Source organism: Ovis aries, chromosome 12 (genome assembly GCF_016772045.2).
Source record: "Ovis aries strain OAR_USU_Benz2616 breed Rambouillet chromosome 12, ARS-UI_Ramb_v3.0, whole genome shotgun sequence".
Classification (NCBI taxonomy): domain Eukaryota; kingdom Metazoa; phylum Chordata; class Mammalia; order Artiodactyla; family Bovidae; genus Ovis; species Ovis aries.
Window position 1 is genome coordinate 72,351,341 of NC_056065.1, and position 25,831 is coordinate 72,377,171.

The 25,831-nt window shown below is 44.4% G+C and overlaps 1 protein-coding gene across 8 annotated transcripts in view; it reads right to left on the reverse strand.

Moving 5' to 3' along the window:
• Positions 1-25,831, reverse strand: part of HHAT (hedgehog acyltransferase) — a 375,148-nt gene that overhangs the window by 255,465 nt on the left and 93,852 nt on the right. For all 8 annotated transcript variants that reach the window (XM_060396732.1, XM_042229246.1, XM_060396733.1 and 5 more), the window contains one exon: positions 23,760-23,931. In XM_060396732.1, coding sequence (XP_060252715.1) covers positions 23,760-23,931 — 172 coding nt within the window. The remainder of the gene's footprint in view (positions 1-23,759; positions 23,932-25,831) is intronic.

Sequence of the window (25,831 nt, forward strand, 5' to 3'; positions counted from 1 at the left end):
CACAATATAGAAGAGAAATGGTAAGGACCTAACAGAAGCAGAAGATATTGAGAAGAGGTGGCAAGAATACACAGAAGAACTACACAAAAAAGATCTTCATGACCCAGATAACCACGATGGTGTAATCATTCACCTAGAGCCAGACATCCTGGAATCCAAAGTCAAGTGGGCCTTAGGAAACATCACTACAATCAAAGCTAGTGGAGGAGATGGAATTTCAGTTGAGCTATTTAAAATCCTAAAAGATGATGCTGTGAAAGTGTTGCACTCAATATGCCAGCAAATTTGGAAAACTCAGCAGTCGCCACAGGACTGGAAAAGGTCAGTTTTCATTCCAATCCCAAAGAAAGGCAATGCCAAAGAATGCGCAAACTACCGCACAATTGTACTCATCTCACACGCTAGCAAAGTAATGCTCAAAATCCTTCAAGCAAGGCTCTAACAGTACATGAACTGTGAAGTTCCAGATGTTCAAGCTGGATTTAGAAAAGGCAGAGGAACCAGAGATCAAAATGGCAACATCCACTGGATCATCAAAAAAGCAAGAGAGTTCCAGAAAAATATCTACTTCTACTTTATTGACTACACAAAAGCCCTTGACTGTGTGGATCACAATAAACTGTGGAAAATTCTGAAAGAGATGGGAATACCAGACCACCTTACCTGCCTCCTGAGAAATCTGTATGCAGGTCAAGAAGCAACAGTTAGAACCAGACATGGAACAACAGACTGGTTCCAAATTGGGAAAGGAGTATGTCAAGGCTGTATATTGTCACCCTGCTTATTTAACTTACACGCAGAGTACATCATATGAAATACCAGGCTGGATAAAGCACAAGCTAGAATTAAGGCTGCCAGGAGAAAAATCAATAACCGCAGATATGCAGATGACACCACCCTTATGGCAGAAAGTGAAGAGGAACTAAAAAGCCTCTTGATGAAGGTGAAAGTAGAGAGTGAAAAAGTTGACTTAAAACTCAACATTCAAAAAACTAAGATCATGGCATTTGGTCCCATCACTTCATGGCAAATAGATGGGGAAACAATAGAAATAATGACAGACCTTATTTTCTTGGGCTCAAAATCACTGCAGATGTTGACTGCAGCCATGAAATTGAAAGATGCTTGCTCCTTAGAAGAAAAGCTATGACCAACCTAGACAGCATATTAAAAAGCAGAGACATTTCTTTACTGACAAAGGTCCATCTAGTCAAAGCTATGGTTTTCCCAGTAGTCATGTATGGATATGAGAGTTGGACTATAAAGAAAGCTGAGTGCTAAAGTACTGATGCTTTTGAACTGTGGTGTTGGAGATGATTCTTGAGAGTTCCTTGGACAATCAAGGAGATCAAACCAATCAATCCTAAAGGAAATCAGTCCTGAATATTCACTGGAAGGACTGATGCTGAAGCTGAAATTCCAATACTTTGGCCACCTGATGCAAAGAACTGACTCACTGGAAAAGACCCTGATGCTGGGAAAGATCGAAGGCAGAAGAAGGGGACGACAGAGGATGAGATGGTTGGATGGCATCAACAACTCAATGGACGTGAATGGAAGTTCCAAAGGATAGAAGTTCTCATCTTCCACCTTCAAAGGAAGCCCCAGGTTTCTCTGCAAAGAGCTCTAGTAAAATGAATACCTCCTCAAAAAGTCATATTAGTCTATAGCCAAGTTACAATAGCCAAGGTATGGAAGAGCAACCTAAGTGGCCATCCACAGAAGAATGGATAAAGATACAGTGTCTGTACACAATGGAATATTGCTCAGCCATAAGAAAAGAATGAAATAATGCCATTGCAGCAACGTAGATGGACTTACAGATTATCATATTAAGTGAATTAAGTCAGAAGACAAACACCATGTGATATCATTTATATGTGGAATCTTAAAAAATGACACAAATAAATCTATACACAAAGCAGAAAGAGACCACAGACACAGAAAACAAACTTATGGTTCAGTTCAATTCAGTTCAGTTCAGTTCAGTCGCTCAGTTGTGTCCAACTCTTTGTGACCCCACGAACAGCAGCCCGCCAGGCCTCCCTGTCCATCACCATCTCCCAGAGTTCACCCAAATCCATGTCCCTTGAGTCGGTGATGCCATCCAACCATCTCATCCTCTGTTGTCCCCTTCTCCTCCTGCCCTCAATCTTTCCCAGCATCAGGGTCTTTTCCAGTGAGTCAGCTCCTCTCATGAGGTGGCCAAAGTATTGGAGTTTCAGCTTCAACATCAGTCTTACCAATGAACACCCAGGACTGATTTCCTTTAAGATGGACTGGTTGGATCTCCTTGCAGTCCAAGGAACTCTCAAGAGTCTTCTCCAACACCACAGTTCAAAAGCATCAATTCTTCAGCACTCAGCCTTCTTCACAGTCCAACTCTCAGATCCATACATGACCACTGGAAAAACCATAGCCTTGACTAGATGGACTTTTGTTGACAAAGCAACATCTCTACTTTTTAGTATGCTGTCTAGGTTGGTCATAACTTTCCTTCCAAGGAATAAGTGTCTTTTAATTTCATGGCTGCAATCACCATCTGTAGTGATTTTGGAGCCCAGAAAAATAAAGTCAGCCACTGTTTCCCTAACTATTTGCCATGAAATAATGGGACCAGATGGGTGAAGGGATCAACTAGGAGTTTTGGATTAACATACACATAAAACAGATAAACAACAGGACCTACTGTATAGCACAGAGAACTATATATCAATATCTTATAATCTTTATAAAACAGACAATGGAAAAATATGAAAAAGAATATATACATCTATGTGCATATAACTGAATCACTTTGCTATATACCTGAAACAACACTAAATCAACTGTACTTCAATAAAATATATACATATAACAAAGAAACTTAAGTCGTGCTCAAATCGCTTACTAAAACTTAACACCATTCTATTTCATAGTGTAAGGAGTCACTGCAAATCATCAAAGCCTCCTCAAACAGTAAATCCTCAGGTAATTATCAGATCTGTTAACATTTCAGGAAAAAATGTTTCTAGATTTTACCGATGTGTGTATTTAACCTATAGATTCATTACAGTATATGTTCCCTCTGCTATTGTGATAGTCCTTAGAGTATGTGAACATGATTTAAAAGGTACCAATGATTAAAGATATAAAATGATTTCTTTTAACCTTTCAGAAAACAAAAGTTTCACTCTGGGCACCTTTCCTTTCACAAGAAAAAAATATCTGAAAAGCAGGCTGTGCCCAGCACCCCAGCGATCTACGTGGTTTGCATTTTCCACACCTGGTATCATCTGCTCCCACAGCTTTAATGGCCACCCATTCACTATGAACCCCAAACACGCAACTCTAACACCGATATTTCTCTTGAATTCGAAAACTATAGATGCAGTTGGCCCTGGACACCTCTACTTCATCTCTGTAATTCTGGCCCCTACACAGTAGCTGGCATCCCATATGTGCCTAATGCAGGTCTGGAGAATGAATGAGCGGATAGGAATTCCTTTCTGGAGGCTGAATGAAACCCTGCTGAACTGACTTGAATGAAACGACCATTACTTTTTCATTGACCACAACCCGATTTGAGCAAGGTTCACACTTACACGACATTTCACAATCAGCGAGCCCATCTCAACTCCCATAATATGCGCAGAGTTAAAAGTTGGTGACAATTTGGGATCAGAACACTCAACTTCACTCTCCTAATCAAAAGTCATTCATCCCAGTCACTGGGGCTGGAAGGAGCCATCGTCGGAATCTAAGCCATTGGGGAAGAAGTCTAGAAAGTGAGCTGCTTTGAGGGAGGAGTTAGTCAGATGAAGGAAACCTCAAGAAACGACGTGTACAAAGTGTGAGGATATGTAATGGTCCAAGAAATGGATCGATCTACAAAACAGAAACAGACTCACAGACATGGAGATCAGCCTGTGGCTGCCAAGAGGGGAAGGGTGTGCAAGAGGGATGGATCGGGAGTTTGGGGTTACCAGATGCAGACTATCGTATACAGGATGGATAAACAACTAGGTCCTACTGGACAGCACCGGGAACTATATTCAATATCCTGGATAAACCATAATGGTAAAGAGTATGAAAAAGAACGTATACATACGTATAACCAAATCACTGTGCTCTACAGTAGAAATGATCACAACACTGCAAAACAACTACATTTCAATAAAAGTTTTTAAATGTTCCAATCTGCCAGGAGGAGAAGTACTGCCAGGAATGGTGCTGCAGCTTCAGGGCCGGGAAAGGCGGGATCAGAGAGGGTCATCCGTCAGCTAAGAAACACAACTGCACAGTAAAAAGCCCTGAGGAACCAAGCAGGAAGTGAGGTGACCTGCTTTATTTCAGAAAGATCTGCCTATGTGAAAATGGGGGGTCGTTTTTTTCCCGAGAGGAGAAGGGCGGAAAGAGGAGGAGGAGGAGGGCAGAGAGAAGAATGGAGCAGCATGGCCGGGACCACAGCCTGAGTCCCAGACCCGGCAGAGGAACCAGGGAGCGCCAGCTGTGCATTTCAAGTTGTTCATGTGACTTTCTGCCAAACCGTTACTAAAATCCTCTAATACGCACCAACACTTTACCTGAAGAGACTTGAGTTCGGGATGTGGGGAGGGGCGAGGTGGTGTCTGTACGTGCATCTGTCTGTCTGTGTGTGTTTGCACGTGCGCGTATGCACTAAGCACAGAAAAGAACCGAGTACCCAGTGATAATGAAGGCAATGCACAGCGGGGACCGCAGGTGATCCCTCAACCTCCCAGGCAGTCCACTAGCTGAGACGCCACGCTTCCAATGTGAGGGGGTGCAGATTCCACCCCTGGGTAGGGGAACTGGAACTAAAATCCCACGTGCTGTGCAGTGCAGCCACGAAATTAAAATTAAAAATAATATATACGAAATGGCTGTCAGAGTAGATAATGATCACTACTATCGAGTAAATAAATAAATTCAATAAACAGAATAGACTCCATCAAAGCAAGAGACGAGAGACAGGGGAGGCCATGAACTGGAAGTCTCAGAAGAGCACTGGGCTCTCTTCAGTCAATGAGATGAGAAGTCAAGCTCATGTTTTCTAGAAGCTAAGGGGCTAGGAGGCACTCACAGCTAAAATCCAGTGAAATCTGATTGACAGCCTATAGATACATGTTCTACCAAAAAATCTGAATATTAGAATATGTTAAGATTTTTTGTTATTTTACAGAGTTTCATGAGAAGAACTTAAGAGTGGTAAGACTCATGGACACTGTGATGATGGGATAGGAATGGTCACTTTGATAAGACTACCTCTCTCTGGTCCAGCAGCAACACCACCACCCTTTTTGTTGTGGTGGTTTAATCGCTAAATTTTATCTGACTCTTTTGCAACCCCATGGACTGCAGACGGCCAGGCTCCTCTGTCCACAGGATTTCCCAGGCACCACCACTCTACCCCCACTTTCCATACCTTGCAAATTTGCCCAGGAGAGGCTGAAATTAGACTAATAAAGCGCGGTCTACTTGGAATTGCTCAAATGACTGCCTAGCTTTTACTGCCACCTCCTGGCCCTTTCTAGTACGTCCACCTGAACTAGTGATGCAGATAATCCCCCCCCCACACACACACAAATCTATTGCCACATTCAGCAATCTCCAGCTAGAAAGAACATCAGATTAAACCAAGATCACACTGCAAATATAAAGCCGTGATACCGAGTGGATGCCCTTGGACAAGGCAGCTGTACCCTGAGAAGGTCACCCCAGCCAGGCTGCTCCACACCACCCCCATCTGGATGCTCCCTGAGGGCAGATCTGGGCCCAGGAGCAGATGCATATCCACCGAGCTCACAGAGACAGACTCTAATACTCGAACACCAATGTACCAAGATAGGGTGAGAACTATCACCTGCCCACTCCAGTGCTCTTGCCTGGAGAATCCCATGGACAGAGGAGGCTGGCGGGCTACAGCCCATGGGGTCACAAGGAGCTGGACACGACGGAAGCGACTCAGCATGCATAGCATCCATGCAAGGTAACTCTGCCCTCATTATTCTCCCTAAGAGAGCCACTCTTCTCTCTGGTCAGCCACACAGAAAATCTATCAGGCACTAAGAATTGCTTAGTGAGAAAAAACCAGGGCACTTTTAATGAATCCGGCTCTGAGAGATGGCATTGTCTGCCCACAGCTGGAATATTCTGCTGCTGGATGGGACAACGCGAATCTCTGGAACAGTGGCTCATCCCTCCCCAGTCAACTGCTAAATGAGTATTATCAAGACTTTGGATACTTCCCAGGCGAGTTCTGGCCAAACCACCTCCCTTTCTGTTGGCAGGTTTTCACAGGGATGATAAATCCTCCAGTGAAGCTCCCATCAGTCCAGTGCTGACCAAGACCCACATCTCTGCTCCACGGTGCGCTGACACCATGCCCTGCTGTTTATAATAGGCTCCCCTGTCCTTTTTCCCAAGCTTCTAGAGGCATCATGGTAGTTCCATGTCCTTCCAATAAATAAGTGATGATAATTCCCATTTGTTGAATGATTAGACGTTTACACAGATTTTGTACAGCCCTTACCACAACTCCTCCTCTCAAGCACTCTTTGGGGTTCTCTGGGTAAATACTACGATTCTCACTTTACAGATGAAGACACTGAGAATCAGAGATGGAAAGTGGTTTTTCCAAGATCGCAGAATTAGTGACTACACATGGCACTACCAGTAAAGGACCCACCTGCCAACGCGGTGAGATGCGGATTTGATCCCTGAGTTGCGAAGATCCCCTGGAGAAGGAAATGGCACCCCACTCCAGTATCCTTGGCTGGAAAATCCCACGGACAGAGGAGCCTGGTGGGCTACAGTCCACGGGGTCGCAAAGAGTCAGATGTGACTGAAGTGACTAAGCACACGTGCAGGATTATGACTAAAACTCGTCTCTCTGAACCCCAAGCCAGTCTACAAAGGAAGCCAGCTCTCAGCAGTGAACATAAAGGAATTTTGCCTGACCAACAGCCCTATTCCTGTAATAACAACTAGTCACGGAATGTCAATTATCAGCAACTTATAGCTCTAGGCACTGGAAACACCGTGGTGACAATTTTTTTTTTTTCCATGCTACAGTGTGGATGAATCTTTTGATCTAAGATTTCTACTTCACATTTTAAAAAATTTTATTGGAGTATAGTTGATTTACAATGCTGCGTTGGTTTCAGGTGTACAGCAAAGTGATTCCATTATTCATATACAAATACGCATTCTTTCTCAGATTCTTTTCTCACACAGGCTAAGGATGACGAATTTAAACAAGGTTTCTATTCCATGGAACATATATTCAGTGGTGAGAGACAAACAAGGGAAAATTCAGACAGCGATCAGCCCCGAGCAGAGAATAAAATCAGGTGATGGAAAACGCTGACTGGCTATTTCCACTTGGGTCACCAAGGAAAGCTTCTCTGGGAAAGGACCTTTAAGCTGAGGTGCAAATGACAAGAAGATGCACAGTGATGAAGGGGAAGAACGTTCCAACTGGAAGAGCCAGTGAAGAGCCCAGCATGGTCCCCTGAGGTCAGACAACACTGGCAAAGTCTAAAAAAGAACAAGAAGCTCAGCCTGGTGGGGAAGAGAGGACAAACACAGGGTAGTAAGAGGCCACTCGGGAGGTGGGGAGGAGCCAAGTCACACGGCCTTTGTTAAAGAGGATCAGTCTGACTTTATTTAAGCACAGTGGAAATCTATCACTCCACTGTGGAAAGGTGTCGCTTTTCACAGAAGTCGCAGGGTTCTAGAACAGGTTTTACACCCCAGAATTTCAAAGTCTCAATTTACTCGCTATTCCTAGTGCCTGATGATTCAAGGTTCTGATGAACTTACAATGCTTTCCATTAACAGGTAAGAGGTGTGTGAAAAGCTTGGAACACAGGTTATCTGGGGAGCAGGAGGAAAGTTGGTTGTGAAAGAAATTTTCATATAGTGAGGTCTGAGGAAGTCATTCTGGCTTGTACAGGTATTAACTTGAATTTTATGCTAATTAAAACAGCCTGTTTGTAGCCTATCAAACATACATTGCCCATCTGCTTTGATTATTAAAGAAAAGGACACGCTGACTAGTAGTAAGGAATCTCATGTTAAAATCAAGACTGATGCATCCCTGTCCTGGGATGCCAATGCTGGCCCGCCCTCAAAGATCAGACTACGTTCCCAGGTGCCAAAGCCATACTGACTCACTGCGTACATGATCTTTCATTTATTTTTTAACCTTGAATACATGTATCCCTGACGTATTTGATGTTCTTTATTTGACAAGATGTCAAACTGTGTTGAAAACCATACTTCTCTGGGGCAGCTGTTTCAAGTAATCTGAAAGACTGTCTTCTGGGTTATAGTCCTCAGCTTGGCTCAAATAAAACTCTTTGCTCTTCCTAGCATAGACTGTTTATGGATTATTTTTGGTGGGAATCCTATCTATGAAAACCCGTACAGATAAGTGACGGGTTCATGACCTCCACGGTCAGGTAAGTGGAGCTCCAGGATACCCAGCAAACCTCCCATGAGGTGAGCGCTGTCTTTTAGAAGAGCCCGCTTCAGAAACGCGGGGAGAAACTGCCTGACTCACCTCCCCTCCCCTGACAACGCATGGTCCCGAGGCCCACGGCCATCCTGCTTTTGCCACAGTTCACTGCTCGGATGGTAGCCTGACAGCTATTTCTTCCAGAACTCTCAGATAAAACCTCTAACAGCTGTCCTATGGCAAAGAGATGTTCAACCCCCCACCACAAGGAAGGCAGAGGAGGAGAGTCAAGAAAAGAGGATGAGGGGGAGAGGAAGAGAGAAGGGGGGAGGCGTGGGGAGGGAAGGAGGGAAGGCAGAGAGGATACATGCCTTCTGCATACAAATGGCACCAAAAAATCACTGCCCTCCACACTCATGCTTAAACACTGCTGACCAGGGGGAAGAAAAATGGCCTCTCTTTCCAAAGACCAGTTTGGCCACAGGAGCCAAAACCTTTGACCTAGGATGCCTCCCTCAGGACCATCAGGAGGGATGAGCTCAGAAAGGCTTGTGCAAATACGCTCGCAGAAGCTTTATTTGCAAGAGGGCAGAATTTTCCACAAAGATCCACAACAGAGGATTGGTCAACTCAATACAGTAAAATCATAGGAAGGAGTGCGATCAAACTAGCAAAAGCCATCCTCTGAGGGCATAGAATTTAAAAGACTATTTCATCACATGCGGAAAAATTCAGAATACATTCAGTTAAAAAGTAGGTTGGAAGGAAAACAGGGCAACACGCAAATCTCTGCAAATAATCTGGATGAGAAACAAAAGAGAAATGGGGAAAGTAGAAGCCAACTGGCAGATTTAACTCTCTGTACTGCTAGCAGACTCACTGGTGAGCATGCAGCTGTTAGAAACACATTTCCGTAAGATACTGGCCTCAGGAGGGTGCAGAGAAAGATCAACCAGGGAAGCAAGCAAGGCCTCTTTTGGCAGAGACCTTTGGACCTGCAGTTCTGTGAAAACTGCCACTGAGTTTCCTGCCTGGAAAGGCCCAGCAGTCATGAGATTTCCTAGTATCCAACCCCTACCTCCCAAGGCCTCCCGGAGCAGCTCTTAAGATTCTCAGGCCATTCAACAAGCTGCTGTTGTCTAAAATCAGCACTGCACTCGCAAAACGTGACCACAGGCCCCCTCCTAGTCCTCATTCCTTACCATCCATCCACATCACAAAGGCAGAGAAAGCACCGGTTCACAGTCTCACCCCTTTCACAGGACACCTGCATCAGCCCTGGCTGGCAACACTCATGCACTGGTGAGCGCAGCAGAAAGAACAGAGGCCTGGAAATCAACAGACATGGCTCCGACCCACACTTGGCCACCAACCCCCAGTGACCCCGAAAAGGCCACTGAGTTTCTCGGAGCCTCCTAATCTGGAGAATTCGTGTTAGACAATCTGTAGGTCAAACTTGGCTCTAAAGTTTCAGAGGTCAAAATCTTCCAAATATTTCACCTCCAAAGAAATCCCTGGACCATGAGGGGATGATGGCCCAATGTACCAGGCGCCCAGGGGGTCTTTGCAAACCATTCCATTTGAGAGTAATTCTCACTGTGCAAAAGTGGACTCTGCAGGACCAGCTTGGGTGCCTCCTCTATAGGCCTCTTGAGGAAGCCATTCTTGACAGCCCTTCTCCTTTAAACACGCATTGGCCTGAGTGTGCGGAAGTACCACTTCCATCTGCCCTCTATTCAACTCTGAGTTCTCATACAGGGAAACCGGTCATTCCAGTTTGTCCAGGGCTGGGGAGTTTTCCAGGAGGAGATTCTCAGTGCCAAACCCAGGACCATCCCGGACAAACCAGGTCAGCTGGTCATTCTCTCTCAGCATACTCTCTTTTGAGTTTGCCTCCCCCGCCAGACACCCTCTGCACTCGGCATCAGAACAAAATATAACACTTTTTTGACTTGCACACACACTGCTGCTCAAACCAAAAGCATCTGCAGATCACCAACAACGGATTCCTTGAGTTGCCTCCAAGACACTTCTGTCCTTAGTTAAAGTGCTTTCCTTCATCCTGTCCCATTAGGTGCTCTTAGTTTGGCAAGATTTTTTACAACCCATAAAACACACACACAGAGGAATTTTTTTGCAAGTATGGAACAAAAGCCATTATGAGTAAGAAAAATCTCATTTTAGCATTGAACCATCACCCTCCATTAATTTCCCTGCATCATTAATGCCTTGAAGAAGACATCAACTAAAAAGCAAAACGTATGGCTGACAACAGAAAAGTCAACGAAAGAATCCATTTGTTCGCTGCTGATCCTTTTAACAAATATGTACGGAGCACTTATTCTATGACAGGCAAACAACGATGAGAGACCCAGTCACATGGAGGTCACGATCCATATCCGCTCATCATTAACAGATATTAGCGAAAGGATTTAACAAACCTATTTCCCAGACAGGTTCTATTCTAACCCTTAAGAGCACAGAAAAATATGAGTATTAGCAGGATATCCATCTGCTTGTCCCTTCCAAAACATTGCAAACTCACAGACAATACACATTGTGTCTTCCTTGTGACCCTTCAGAGCAACTAACAAAATTTATGAAACTGACCTGAAATTTTCAAAAAAATTCAAAGACCAAAGGATAAGAATGTCTGAAGCCAGAAGCCAGAAAGGAAGCCGTCTTATTGCCTGTGATTAATTAACTGTACCCACCCACCCCTTAGAATCAGCCAAAATTCAGAAGCAATGGAGTAACTGAGAACTCACATCCAATCTCAAATGCCGAGAAACCTTAGAACCAGGAACAAAAGAAAACTAAGTACCCTGCACTGAGTTTTCAGAAATTCTCTACATATTCAAGGCGACACAGGCAACGGCTAGTTTAACTTCAGACTTGTCTTTAAACACCAGCACATACGTCCATGCAGTGCACCACCCCCAGAGAAGCTGATAGTGGCTGCTTGTAATTGTCAGCTGCTCCCAGGAGAGTTGGGGAGATGCGTTTAGTTGCAAGGGTGTCCGGGTAGAGAGTCTCAGTATATGTGAATTAAAAGGTAGATGGTAGATGCCCAAGGGAGAATTCCAGCCTTCCCTCCCTGACTCCACCCTGTCTCTCTCACCCCCTACAGCCAACTGTTTAGCAATGCCAGTCAATTCTACCCCATGAATCTCCCAAATCTGCTTTTATATTCATTATCACAGACCATGAAACTTTCCATCACCTCTTGTCTGCCTGCCTGCACTTCAATCTTGCTTTCCATCAAAATGCACACACGGACATATCACAAGAGCTTCTAGCCATGCTGAACTTCCTTCTCTGCCTCTCAAATACGCCCTTAGATCTTTGTCTTCAGACTTCTGGATGCGCTGGTTCCTCTGCCTAGAGCATCCTTCTCCCAATCCTTCTTCCCTCCTCCATTATCTGTTTAATTCCTAATCACCCTACAGGTTTCCTCATCGGCATCACTTTCTCTGAGAGACCTTTCCAGACTCCCCTAGACTGAGCTATGGACTTCTCTATGCTTCCACAGCACCTTGGACTCCCACCAGTACAGGACCTATCACCCTGAATTGGGTTTTTTTCCCCTTAATTTTTTAAAACAACTGTTTAAACCATGTATTATGCCAGGACAGGGGCTGAACTTGCCTTATTCACCCTGACATCCTTGTTACCTAACCAAAGAAGGTGAGAACCACTTAGCTTATTTGTGAATAATGACAGCACAGTTCCTTTGACGCAAGGCTCCACCTCCTGGCCATACTCTCCCACCCAAGGTGGGTCGTGACCTGCTTTTGGTCTGTCCCCTCCGCTGGACCTATCCAGAACACTGATGCACTGATAGTACCACCTTGAGAGGAGGCAGCGTTACATAAGTGAGCCGACACTGGCTTCTGTGTACTGACTCCTAAACATCGTTTCTTTCTTCACATTGACTGAGGCCCATCAGTCCAAATCCCCACTAGTGCCAAACTCAAACTTTTATACATCCAGTTATTTTAAACATAGCCTAAACAAGCAGACACTTTTGCCACCTAGAGCATGCCTGCTTTGCACACCCTGTGAAACTGTGCCGAGACCTACTAGCCACAGACAGACACACCTCAGGGCGATAAAGACCCCACACCACAGCAGCCCTTCGGTGCTGGGACTCAAAGCCTCGGGGCATGGTGTTAAGCCACATCATCTAGACACCCCCTCCTCCCTGACTCCACTCTCCTCAGGCTCTCTTGCCCTCCTCCCTTTCCGAATGGGGACACCCCCCACAATACGGCCTCTGGACCTCCACAATACAATCCCTCACACCGTGAGGGATTTCCCCTGAGCTCAGCCTGCCAGAGCATCACCCAGATAGAGCAGCTACACTACTGCCACCTCCGTGCCCAAGTCTTTTCCACCTCCTGCCCAAGTCTTTTTCCTTGATCAGCTACGGAACCCCTTGAGTGCCTTACAGGTAGAAATCTGAAGGATTCTGTGTATTTATAATTTCTTTGTAGTCCCAGTTTGATAACTTCTAATAAGCTATTAAGGCAAGGGCACCCCCACTCCAATACTCTTGCCTGGAAAATCCCATGGATGGAGGAGCCTGGTGGGCTACGGTCCATGGGGTCACTAAGAGTCGGACATGACTAAGCGACTTCACTTTCACTTTTCACTTTCATGCATTGGAGAAGGAAATGGCAACCCACTCCAATGTTCTTGCCTGGAGAACCCCAGGGACAGGGGAGCCTGGTGGGCTGCCGTCTATGGGGTCGCACAGAGTCGGACACGACTGAAGCAACTTAGCAGCAGCAGCAGCAATAAGCCTTGTAACTGTAGCTTTAAACTCATCATTTCATTTAGTCAGTATTGTTCCTAAAACCTCATCTTCACCTGCAGAACTCCTTTCTAGCAATTCAGGACAGCCTCCTAGTTCTCATGACCCTGGTCACCCAACTCAAAGCCTACTGGACTTTCTACCCCTGGCTTCTATTCTCCTGTCTTGGACAATAATTTGGGACTAGCTGTATTCGGCTGATCCATCTTTACGGCCCTGGAACTATACCTTTAGCCATGGATGCTATAAGGAGTTCTTGAACTGAAGCTCTATGAAATTTCTGGTTTCCATCCCTAAGATCCTAATGTTCATAATTTTTGCAGCAGAACTGCCAGGAACATGGCTGGAGACAGACTCAAGGGTAAAGAGCACAAGAGCAAATAGTATTTATGTTCTTGTTCATGGGTCTGCAGACAAGGAAAGAGATTTGTTAGCATGATAAGATCTCGTGTCTTGATTTTTTTTTTTTAATTTATTTGTAAGGACACTGAGTGAGCCTGAGATCCTGCTAAGAAATGCTGGAAGGAAATAATTCATCATCCACGCTTCTGAAGGCTGAGTATATTTTCTTAGTGAATTTTAACTACCCAAAAATATCCAGAAGTAAGGTCTCACTTCCCACAAATCAAACAGTGCAGTGGACTAGAAATGTTAACACACCTAACCTAATCATTTTCCCCTTAGGGATATCAACCCAAGTTCAGACTTTAACCACTGAGGACTGTTGGCTACGGAGAATGACCGAGAATCTAAAAAGAATGCCACAGGAGATGGGATAATTAGAGAGGCGAGTATAACCACAGAGGCTACAAGTGACAGTCTCAGATGACTTGCTCTAGGGGTCTGCTGGTTGAGTGGTCCCGTCTACCTATCCTCCAGGCTGCATAAGAAATTTTTACAGAACAAGCTACTCTAATCTTTGCATCTTGCTCTGGCTTCAGAGGCATCAACATCTGACAAATATGTACACAGAAGCCTTTGCTGCTGGGGAAAAGTTCTCAGGTGGTGTCTGTCAGAAAAATAAGCTCCCCACCCCGACCCCCTCAAAACTTGACAACGAACATCTGGCCTCCAAGTTTCAGTAGCCACTCAAAAGTCTTTTTCTTCCCTTTTTCTCAAAAGTCTGGGTCCTAAAAGAAAGTGAAGCCCCAAGCAAAGGGGGCTGCCACAAAGAAATCGCCTCAGAAAACGAGAAGAGATCTTTTCCCAGTAACAGGAAGCAGTGTTCTCAGCTTCTCACAGCTTCACTCAAAACAGACACACTGATCTAAGTGGGAAGGAAATCCAAAAAAGAGGGGGTATGTGTACAGCTGATTCACTTCGCTGTATAATCCAAATGACAGTAACTACATTGCAATAAGAATTTTAAAAACAGACACACTGGGACACGCATACAGGTATGAGACATTCAAAGAGTACATACATACACACATTCATACAAATACAACGTGAGTGCACACACACGCGCACACACACACTCTCATATACACTCTCTTCAACTTGTGCGAAAGCAAAGGACCATACAACCATGGAGAAGTTATGGTCAGGAGTGGAGAATGGGCAAGAAAGCACATAGTTGAGAATGATGATTTGGAATAATGAGAATAAAAAGTCACAGAAAGACCGGCTCTCAAGCATTATCTCACAGCTAACCTCACAGGCCCGTTTTTAAATGTCTCCCTTTCTTGACATGTGCGTAGCAACTAATTTTCCACTCCATCAGGCTTCTGGGAAAACTGCTGCTTTTCCAATAAAGGTAAAGCATGATTTGAAACTCACCTTTAACCTTTGTGTCTTCCAACTTTTTTCTTCTTATAATGCCTAAGACATCGTGAGACCACAAGCTACAGAGAGCTAGAAGGAGCCTGGGTCACTTGTAACTCCCTAAAGAAGCTACACTTCCCTGGTGGCTCAGATGGTACAGAATCTGCCTGCAATGCAGGAGACCCAGGTTCGATCCCTGGGTTGGGACGATCCCCTGGAGAAGGGCATGGCAACCCACTCCAGTAAGAAGCTGCACCAGCACTGAGCTGCCCATCCTTCCATCTCTTGTTATGTGAGAAAAACAACTGCCTACGTGGTCGTGCTACTGCTGCAGTCAGGTTTCCATTATGTGCAGCCTAACTGGGGCTACGACAGTCAGTAAGAGAGAAATCTGGTCCAACGCTTGGGCCACCTCATGCAAAGAACTGACTCACTGGAAAAGACCCTGATGCTGGGAAAGGCTGAAGGCAGGAGGAGAAGGGGATGACAGAGGGTGAGATGGCTGGATGGCATCACCAGTTCGATGCACATGAGTTTGAGCAGGCTCCAGGAGTTGGTGATGGACAGGGAAGCCTAGCGTGCTGCAGTCCATGGGGTCGCAGAGAGTCAGACACGACTGGGCGACTGAACTGAATTGAAGCAAGAAACTCTGTCCCTACCTCTACGAGCCTCACTCTCAAAAATAAAGGGTCAAGAGTGACTCATTCATTAACATGAAAGGCCAGTGAAACAAAGGAGAAAGCAGGAACCTGGAAGGAGGAGCAATGCAAAGAGAAGAGCTGCCCCCTTCAAACACATTAGTAACATCATCAGTGAGTTAGAAGAACTGTCCCCTTCAAACACATTAGTAACATCATCAGTGAGTTAAGAAAAGCTACCATGATCCATGAAAACAGAAGGCTAGGAAAGACCAACACTGGAAGAACAAAAAGAGCTCATGAAAATTAAAACTGCTAAAAAATTTTTAAAAAAGAAAGAAAAAGAAATAGATAGATTAAGAGGAGACAGTTGAGAAACAGCCCAGAAAAGAGAGTAGAGGGCGAGGGGAGGGGGGATGAAAAAAAATAAAAGAAAAACTAATGGTCCAACAACTGAATGAGAGGCATCAAAGAAAGAGCTAAAAAATTAAAATAAAATTATGAAAGTAAGGAAAGCATTAGCAAAATAATTCAAGAATATTAGCCAGAATTAAAGAAAATGAGCTTCTTTTTTCAAAAGAACCTCTATTTAGTTCAAATGATGAGAATATAACAGTCCCAAACCAGGACATAACATTATGAAATTTTAGAGCATTCCAGACAAACAGAGGGCATCCCCAATGGCTCAGCAGGTAAAGATTTCGCCTGCAATGCAGCAGACACAGGAGACATGGTTCAATCCCTGGGTGGGGAAGAACCTGGAGGAGGCAATGGCAACCCACTCCAGTATTCTTGGCTGGAGAATCCCATGGAGAGGGAAGCCTGGCGGGCCACAGGCCACGGGGTCGCAGAGAGTCGGACACAACTGGGTGACTAAGAATACCTGGACAAAGAGAAGACTTTAAAAGCTCCCAGAAAGGAGGCTCAAAAGTCAAACTTCATACGAAAGATGCAGAAAATGAATGACATCAGACTCAACTGCAGCACCACAAGCCAGAAGATAACGGGGCAACGCACTCAAAACACTGGGGAGGAAAAATGATTTCCAACCATGAGGACCACACTTCACCACCTTTTAAAGAGCATGAAGAGGGCAGAATAAAATCATTTCAGACATGTAGGAAATCCCTAACTGACCTCCCCTGCATATTCTCTCAGAAAGGTTACTGGGGGATATACTTTGTCAAAACAGGGGGAGCAACTAAAAGAATACGTGTATGCCGGGGAACAAGCCTCCGACACACACAAGAAGCAAAAGGAATCCCCAGGATAATGAAGAAAGGAATTTCCCTGGACAGCAGTTAAGCAGCAGGCGTGGAAATCAACAAACCCAGATGGAGACAGGACAGAAGGCTCCTGGGAAGGCGTAAAGTGGCCCAGCATCTATCCTGCTGTGTTCAGGGAATTAACTCCCCATCTGACAAGTCCTTGTCGTGGGTGCGATCTTCCTACTAGAAAAGTAGACTCTGCCAGACACTTGCCTCCCCAGACTCCCCTGCACTCCACTTAGGCTCTGCCCTTTAGACAGGGACACTCTGGTGGCACTGCCACTAACAATGGCACCCCAAGGCCAGTGCCGATGTGGACAGTTTGGGGTACAGAGAGTGGTGCCAGCGGAGGCTGTGCTGAGGGCAGTGGCCCCCTCACGGAAGAGCTCAGTGGCATATCCTGGGCTTGGATTCCTGGCTGCCTGCCCCGAATTCAGGTGTCCAGCCCTCCCTGTGATTCTGTGAACTACCTACCTACCCATTTTCCTTTGAAGGCATTTGATTTTCTGCATCAGTCATCCAAAGTTGGTTTTTTGCTACTTCCAAGGAAGAAACTGACTGATTATGAAGCAGATACTAGAGGGGAAAGCTAGGAAATCTTGATTATCCGGATTCCTGGAGGCTTAAGGCAGTAAAAATCCAGCTAGTAATAATCAGCGAGACTCTGGAAGTTCCGCGCACTGTGTTGAAACGGCTAATCAAATCGTAATTGTGTGTAATCACCTAGAAAGAAGCAGCTATTGAAAGCGAGGCTCTGAGCGACCAAGGGGACACTTCCACGGAAAACTGCTGTGGTGGAAACCATGCTATCCTAATCAGATCTTCCTCCAGGAAGAAAGAGCTTGTTATCCCAGTCGACGGAAATGTGACCAGAAAAACTCTCAGCTGTTTGCTGCTTTGGGGCCCGCCTCCTCAAGAAACCTGTCTCATCCAAGGTCATACCCCTTTCTGACAGCCCACATCCAGTGGCTAAAGGACACGTGGGCCTAAAGGCTTGTCTCCTTCATTTCATTTAGGACAACTCTTAAGGATACACTGGGGTCACAAAGAGTTGGACATGACTGAGCAACTGAATTGAATATTACAAGAAAACTACATATCAATATCTCTCATGAACACACACGCAAAAATTCTCAACAAAATATTAGCAAATCAATCCATCAATATATAAAAACAATTATACACCATGAAAAATGAGAGTTATTCAAGTATGCAAGACTGATTCAACATCTGAAAATCAGTTAATGCAATCCATCACATCAACCAGCTAGAGAAGAAAAAATGGGTAATATCAATATATGCAAGAAAGAAGCATTTGACAAAATCCAACACCCATTCATGATAAAAAAACTTTCAGCAAACTAGGAATAGAAAGGAACTTCCTCAACTTAGTGAAAGAAGCATCTACAAAAAATCTATAGCTAACATAATACTTAATGGCAAGAAAATAGAATCTTTCTAGTTTGAGACTGAATTAAAAACATCATACTTGATAGTGAAAATCAGGAAGAAGGCAAGGCTGCCCCTTCTCACCATTCCTTTTCCATATAATACTGGAAGTCCTATATATTTTCGGAAGGAAGAAATTACTTTTGCTTAAAGATGACATGAATGTCAATGTAGAAAATCCCAAAGAAACAATTACAACAACAACAAAAAAATCTCCTGGAATAAGAGATTGTAGAAAGGTCACAGAAGACAAGGTTAATATATTAAAGTCAATCACTTTCCTATTTACTGACAATAAACAAATAGAATTTGAAACTAAAAACTTAGTACTATTTACATTAATACCAAAAAATATTTAGGTAAAAAATATGAGAAAATATACGCAAGTTATATATAAGGAAAACTATAAAAGTCTGAAGGAAAACTATAAAAGTCTGAAGAAAAACGGAAGTCTGAAGAAAAAGAAATTGAAGAAAAACTAAATAAATAGCCAGTTCGTGGAAAGAAAAGCTCACGATATCAAGATATTCATTCTTCCATACTCCATCTATAGATTCAATGCAATCAAAATAAAAATCCTAGCAAGTTATTTTCTGGATATCAACAAACTGATTCTAAAGTTTATATGCAGAGGCAAAAGACTCAGAATAATCTACCTGCGTTGGAAGAAAAGATGAGAGGTGAAGGCCTGCACCTATCTGCCTTACTTTCAAGACTTACTTTACTTTCAAGACTTACTTTAAAGCTACATTAATCAAGACAGTGTGATATTGGTGAAAGAATAAACAAAAAGATCAATGGAACCAAGTAGAGAGCCCAGAAATAGACTCATCAATATAAATCAGTCAATCGATCTTTGATAAAGGAGCAAAGACAATACAATGGGGCAAAGATAGTGTTTTTAACAAATGGTGCTGGAAGAAATTCACATCTAATTTCTTACACCCTTCACAAAAATTAACTTGAAATAGCTCATAGACCTAAACATAAAACACACAATTATAAAACTCTTAGATGATAACACAGGAGAAAGCCTAGGTGACCTCAGACATGGTGGTGACTTTTTAAGATATAACACCAAATGCAAGATCCATGAAGGAAATAACTGATAAGCTAGACTTTATAAAAATTAAAACTTTTGCCCTGTTAAAGTCACTGTCAAGAAAATGAGAAGATAAGCCACAGACTGGGAGAAAATATTTGAAAAGAGACATCTGGTAAAGGATTGGCCTCAAAGATATACAAAGAACCATTAAAACTCAACAATTAAAAAAGGAACAATCCAATTTAAAAACGGGCAAAGACCTGAATGGACAGCTCACCAAAGAAGATATGCAGAGAGCAAATAAGCATATGAGAAGATGTTCTACATCATGTTACTAGAGAATTGCAAATTAAAGCAACAATAAGATACTGCTACACAGCTATTAGAATGGCCACAATCCAAAATACTGACAACACCAAATACTGACAAGTATGTGAAACAGGTTCTCATGCTTTGTTGGTAAGAACACAAAATGATACAACCACTTTGGAAAACTAAAAAAAAAAAAAAAAAAAGCTAGTTTGGGAAAAAACCACCAGTTTGTCAGTTTCTTGCAAAAATAAACATATTCTTACCATAAAATCAAGCCATTGTGGTTATGTATTGGTATTTACTCAAAGGACTTGAAAACTTACAGGCACATAAAAACCTGCATGTGGACGTTTGTAGCAAATTTATTCATAACCTCGAAGCTTAGAATCAACTGAGACATACTTCACTAGGCAAACAGATAAACGCTGGTACATCCAGATAATATTATTCAGCATTAAAATTAAATGAGCTATCAAACCATAAAAAGACATGGAGGAGCCCTGAGTTGCATATTACTGAGCGACTGAACTGAACTGAACTGAACTGAGAGATGTCAACCTGAAAAAGCTACATACTGACATTCTGGAAAAGGTAAAAGTATGGAGACATTAAAAAGATCAGCGGTTGCCAGGGATTAAAGGGGAGGGAGCAATGAACAGAGCGCTGGGGATTGTCAGGGCTCTGAAACTCCTCTGCGTGTATCAGAGCGGTGGACACATCCGGCACAGCCCGCGGACTGTATAACACTGAGTCAGATCTAATACACAGAGGGACTCTGGGCGATGGCGTGTCACTGTAGGTTCATCGCCGGTAACATGTACTCTGGTGGGAACACTGATACTGCGGGAGGCTGTGCACGTGCGGGTCAGGGGACAGACAGGAAATTCCTGCACTGAGCTATCAGTTTTGCTCTAATCCTAAAGCAGCTCTAAGAATATTTTTTTTTAATTAAAAAAAAAAAAAAGGAATGATAACCCTAAGATCAAGTTACCTTGTGGAGGGGGGGTGAAAAGTGATGGAATTGTGGGTACAAACTAAGGACTTCTAGGATTCTGGTTAGTTCTTCAGTTGAGTGATAAGTGCCCAAATGGATCACTGATGACTTTTTAGTCACTGGAGTTACCACCCTTAGCTCTGACCTTAAGAGTACTAGCTGTCTGAGACAACAGCTCTTCCTTACTGTTTAAGCACCAGTTCAAGTTTTGCTATCCAGTTTTCAGTTAAAATCATCCAAATGGATAATCTCCTAATTTGGATGCAGTACAATTGGGATCTGATTTAGCACAAGCCATCATTTAATCCTATTTTGTTTGTCTAAGTGTATCATTAAAGCCTTAGATTATTAGTTACTTCCAACTATGAAAAAAAAAAAAAAGATTTTCTTTGGGAAGAAGAGACTCTCATTAAAACAACTCAGCATTCTCCCAATCCTGAAAGGCATCTTCCTTGAAAACATTCTGATTAAGCCTGTGTGATAACAAGGGCAATCAAGACTTCTCTTTAAAAAAAAAAAAAAAATCTATAAATCACCAAATAGATAAGAAGTCAGGCCATTACTCTTGCCCCCGGCAGAGAGCAGCTTAATCTGACCGGAAGATCACCCATTTCCCATCGGAGTCCCAGGCTGGAGGTCAGACCACACAGCTGAATTCAGCCCCCACGGAAGCTCTCGGAAGGAACACAAACAAAGAAACGGGAGATTTTGTTCAGAAAGGAGCATGTTCTCTGCTGTTTTTGCCAGAGGAATAAAGAACAGTGGCATTACACAGAGAAGTCATATACTAGAGACTTAATAGGGTGTCCTGCTGAGGAAATGAGACCTCCACCCCACCTACGTGCAGATATAAAGAAATGAGTGCTGTGCTTAGTTGCTCAGTCATGTCCAACTCTTTGCGACCCCATGGACTGTAGCCTGCCAGGCTCCTCTGTCCATGGGGGTTCTCCAGGCAAGAATACCAGAATGGGTTGCCATGCCCTCCTCCAAACGAAATGGGTAGATAAGAAATAAGGGCCAACAGAGGGGCCTACATGAGCATGTACCATTAATTCTATCTACCAGACATGGTTTCAAACCTTATCCTTCCAAACAATCCTGCAAAGGTGAGTCTGTTCATTGAACAGGTGAAGATGCAGAGAGCTGCAACAAACTGTCAAAGGCTGCCCACTAGCGGCTGATAGAGCCGAGGTTCAAGCCTATAGCTGACTGTGAACGGGTAAAGAAAATGTGGTGTATATATTTTATACAAATACACACACACACACACACACACACACACAGTGGAATATTACTCAGCCATAAAAAGAACCAAATATTGCCATTTGCAGCAACGTGGATGGACTTAGAGACTATCATACGAAGTGAAGTGAGCCTGAGAAAGACAAATATCATGATATCACCTACATGAAGTTACAGGCACTCAGTCATGTCTGACTCTTTGTGACCCCACGGACTATACAGTCCATGGAGTTCTCCAGGCCAGAATACTGGAATGGGTAGCCTTTCCCTTCTCCAGGGGATCTTCCCAACCCAGGGATCGAACCCAGGTCTCCCGCATTGCAGGCAGATTCTTTACCAGCTGAGCCACCAGGGAAGCCCAAGAATACTGGAGTGGGTAGCCTATCCCTTCTCCAGGGGATCTTCCTGACCCAGGAATTAAACCGGGATCTCCTACATTGCAGGCGGATTCCTTATCAACTGAGCTATCAGGGAAACCCAATATCACCTATATGTGGAGTCTAAAAATGAAACCAATGAACTTTTGACAAAATAGGAATACACTCACAGACATAGAAAACAAACTTGTAGTTCAGGGAAAATTGAGGGGAGGGATAAATTACCAATTTGGGATTAACAGACACACACTACTACACATAAAGTAGACGATCAACAAGGATCTACCAGGAACTATATCCAATGGCACCCCACTCCAGTACTCTTGTCTGGGAAATCCCATGGACAGAGGAGCCTGGTGGGCTGCAGTCCATGGGGTTGCGAAGAGTCGGACACGACTGAGCAACTTCACTTTCCCTTTTCACTTTCATGCACTGGAGAAGGAAATGGCGACCCACTCCAGTATGCTTGCCTGGAGAATCCCAGGGACGGGGGAGCCTGGTGGGCCGCTGTCTATGGAGTCGCACAGAGTCGGACACGACTGACGTGACTTAGCAGCAGCAGCATACCCAATATTTGTAATAACCTATACGTGAAAAGAATCTGAAAAAGAATTTATCTACACACACATGTGCGTGTGAGTATACATATACACATATGGGCTTCCCTGCTGGCTCAGTCAGTAAAGAATCTGCCTGCAATGAGGGAGACCTGGGTTTGATTCCTGGGTCAGGAAGATCCCCTGGAGGAGCACATGGCTACCTACTCCAGTATTCTTGCCTGGGGAATCCCCATGGACAGAGGAGCCCAGCCTGGCGGGCTGCAGTCCATGGTGTCGAAAAGAGTCGGACACGACTCAGCAACTAAGCACAGAGCGCATGTGCGTGCGTGCTCACGTGCGCACGCACACACACACACACATATATGTACAACCAAATCACTTTGCTATACACCCGAAACGAATACTATGTTGTAAATCAACTACACTTCAGTCTGAAAATAAAGCCTGTATCTGTCTGACTCTAAAGCTTTACACGCTGCTTTACATCCTACACAAAAACAAGGATGACTACAGATCTGTCTTACAGCACCAGCTCTTAGCAGGGACTCCTGTCAAGTGCAATGCTGGCCACACCAGGAAGACGCAGACCCAGCTGAGCTTAGCAGGAATTCCATCAGGAAGAGAGGCTGCTACCATCCTTGGCTCCCAGCCCACAAACCTGGCCCTAACCTCTGTTGGCCACGTCAACGCATGCATCATCTTGGCCACAAGAGGAACACAGTTAAAAAATACAGGGTTTGCTGAAGGCAACCACACCCGTCTGCTCTCTGACCAGCTTCCCCGTGAAGCTCGCTCCTGACGCTTGCTCTACCACCGGCGATCTCACCAGTTACCTAAGGTCCAGCTCGAGACGGCCCTCAGGAGGGAGGCACTGCTGTAGATGGCGTGCATGTACATGAGATGAACCATCAGCTCTGCCAGCCACCAGTAGAAGAGGAGACGGCCCAGCCCCAAGGCAAGGATGGAAAGGCTGGTCTTCGGCGAGCTCTGCTCCTGCTGCTGCATCTAAAGAGGAAACGAAAAAAGTCATCGGATGGCACCACCATTTTTAAAACCTTTCAGAGTCCCCCAGACAATGTTTTTTATAACTTCTCATTATCGCTGTTATCTCCAAGTGGAGAGTTCGTTTAGTTTGCCTTGGGAACACTCAGTGCTCCTGGGTGAAGAGACTCATGTCCGACAAATCTCATATGATATCACATATACCTGCAATCTTAAAAAATGATACAAATGAACTTATTTAGAAAACAGAAACAGACTCACAGACATAGAAACCAGGCTTATGGTTACCAAGGGGGAAAGGGGGGTGGGGGGAGGTGGATAAATTAACAGTTTGGGATTAACAGACACACACTACCATATATAAAATAGGTAACAGACAAGGACCTAGTGTATAGCAGAGAACTATATTCAATATCTTGTAATAACCTATAAAGGAAAAGAATCTTAAAAAGAGTAAACAAGTAGACAGCTAGTGGTAAAGAACCCACTTGTCAGTACAGGAGACATAGAGACGTGGGTTTGATCCCTGGAGGGGGTGAAGATCCCCTGCAGGAGGGAATGGCAACCCACTCCAGCGTTCTTGCCTGGAGAATCCCACGGACAGAGGAGCCCGGCGGGCCACAGTCCACGGGGGTCACAAACAGTTGGACATAACTGAAGTGACTAAGCACAAATAACTGAATCATTTTGCTGTATACCTGAAACGACTGCCAACACTGTAAACCACATTATATTTCAATTAAAGTTTTTTAAAAGTCACGTCCGAGTTAGAATACTCTGTCCCAGAGTAAGAATATAGCTTGTAGGGGCTGCAAGCTAGCCCAACGCAGAAAACCAAGAAGGGGTTCTGCACCCTTCACCCCTGCAAAAATCCAGGGCAGAGGGCCATTCCTGATGTATCCTAGACCAACACACAAAAACAACAGAGAGACATCCTTGGTACTTTAGTGGCTAAGACTCTGCACTCCCAGTGCCGGCAGCCCTAGTGTGATCCACACTCAGGGAATTTAGATCCTTTATGCTGCAATGAAGACCCAGCACCATCAAAAAACAAGGCAAAGCAAGCAAACGAAAAGCCAAGAGAGCGTACATAAGTTTTCTGGATGTTACACTGACATGATTTTATTAGGCTGAAGGCTGCCTTGAAATGCAGAGGGGAAGTGGATGCCTTAATTGCGAACTTGTAGCTGCACACATTGGCGGGCAGAAGATATGCACTCGATTCAGCCTTTGACAAGTACGGCTCCAGACACCACAAAAACAAGGGAGGCCCGGCCCTGGGGAAACTGATCTGGGCGTGCCTCTCTGACTTCTCCTCTCCTCTAACCATCAGGGCACACCGAGCCCCACTGCAGCCAGGAGAGGCTGCAGGCACAGCCCTGAGAGGTGACGGGTGACCTACACTCCCAGGAATTCACTTTTATTCCATTCTTGAGCACATGGTCTACCACGGTCTCAAACTGTCCTCTTCCAGCAAGAAGCCAGACCAAGAAATTCGGGCTGGCACAGTGAAACTGCAATCACCTGCGTGGATGGCTTTCACCCTTTTGTCATCTGCTGGGTTAGCCACACCCAGGAAAGCTGTTGGTTTTACTTTTTTAACGTAAGCCGATCAAACTTCGGGAATTTCCTTTTTCCTTTCGTTTTCTTCAGCTCGCTTGAGAAAGATAGCGTGTTAGGAAACGAAAGTATTAATAACTGCTTTGAAAGACCCGTGCCACCAGGTTTGCCAGGGGAAGTGCTGGCTGGCTAGGTTATCCAGGGACCTAAGCCTCGGTTTGCAGTCTGGCATGGATCACAGTTCACTGTAATTACAGCCACAGCCAATGCAATGCCCCCCTCCACTTCCCTTCGCCAAGAATAACTGAGGGCGGTTTTCATCTGAATCCTTACCTCAAGCGTG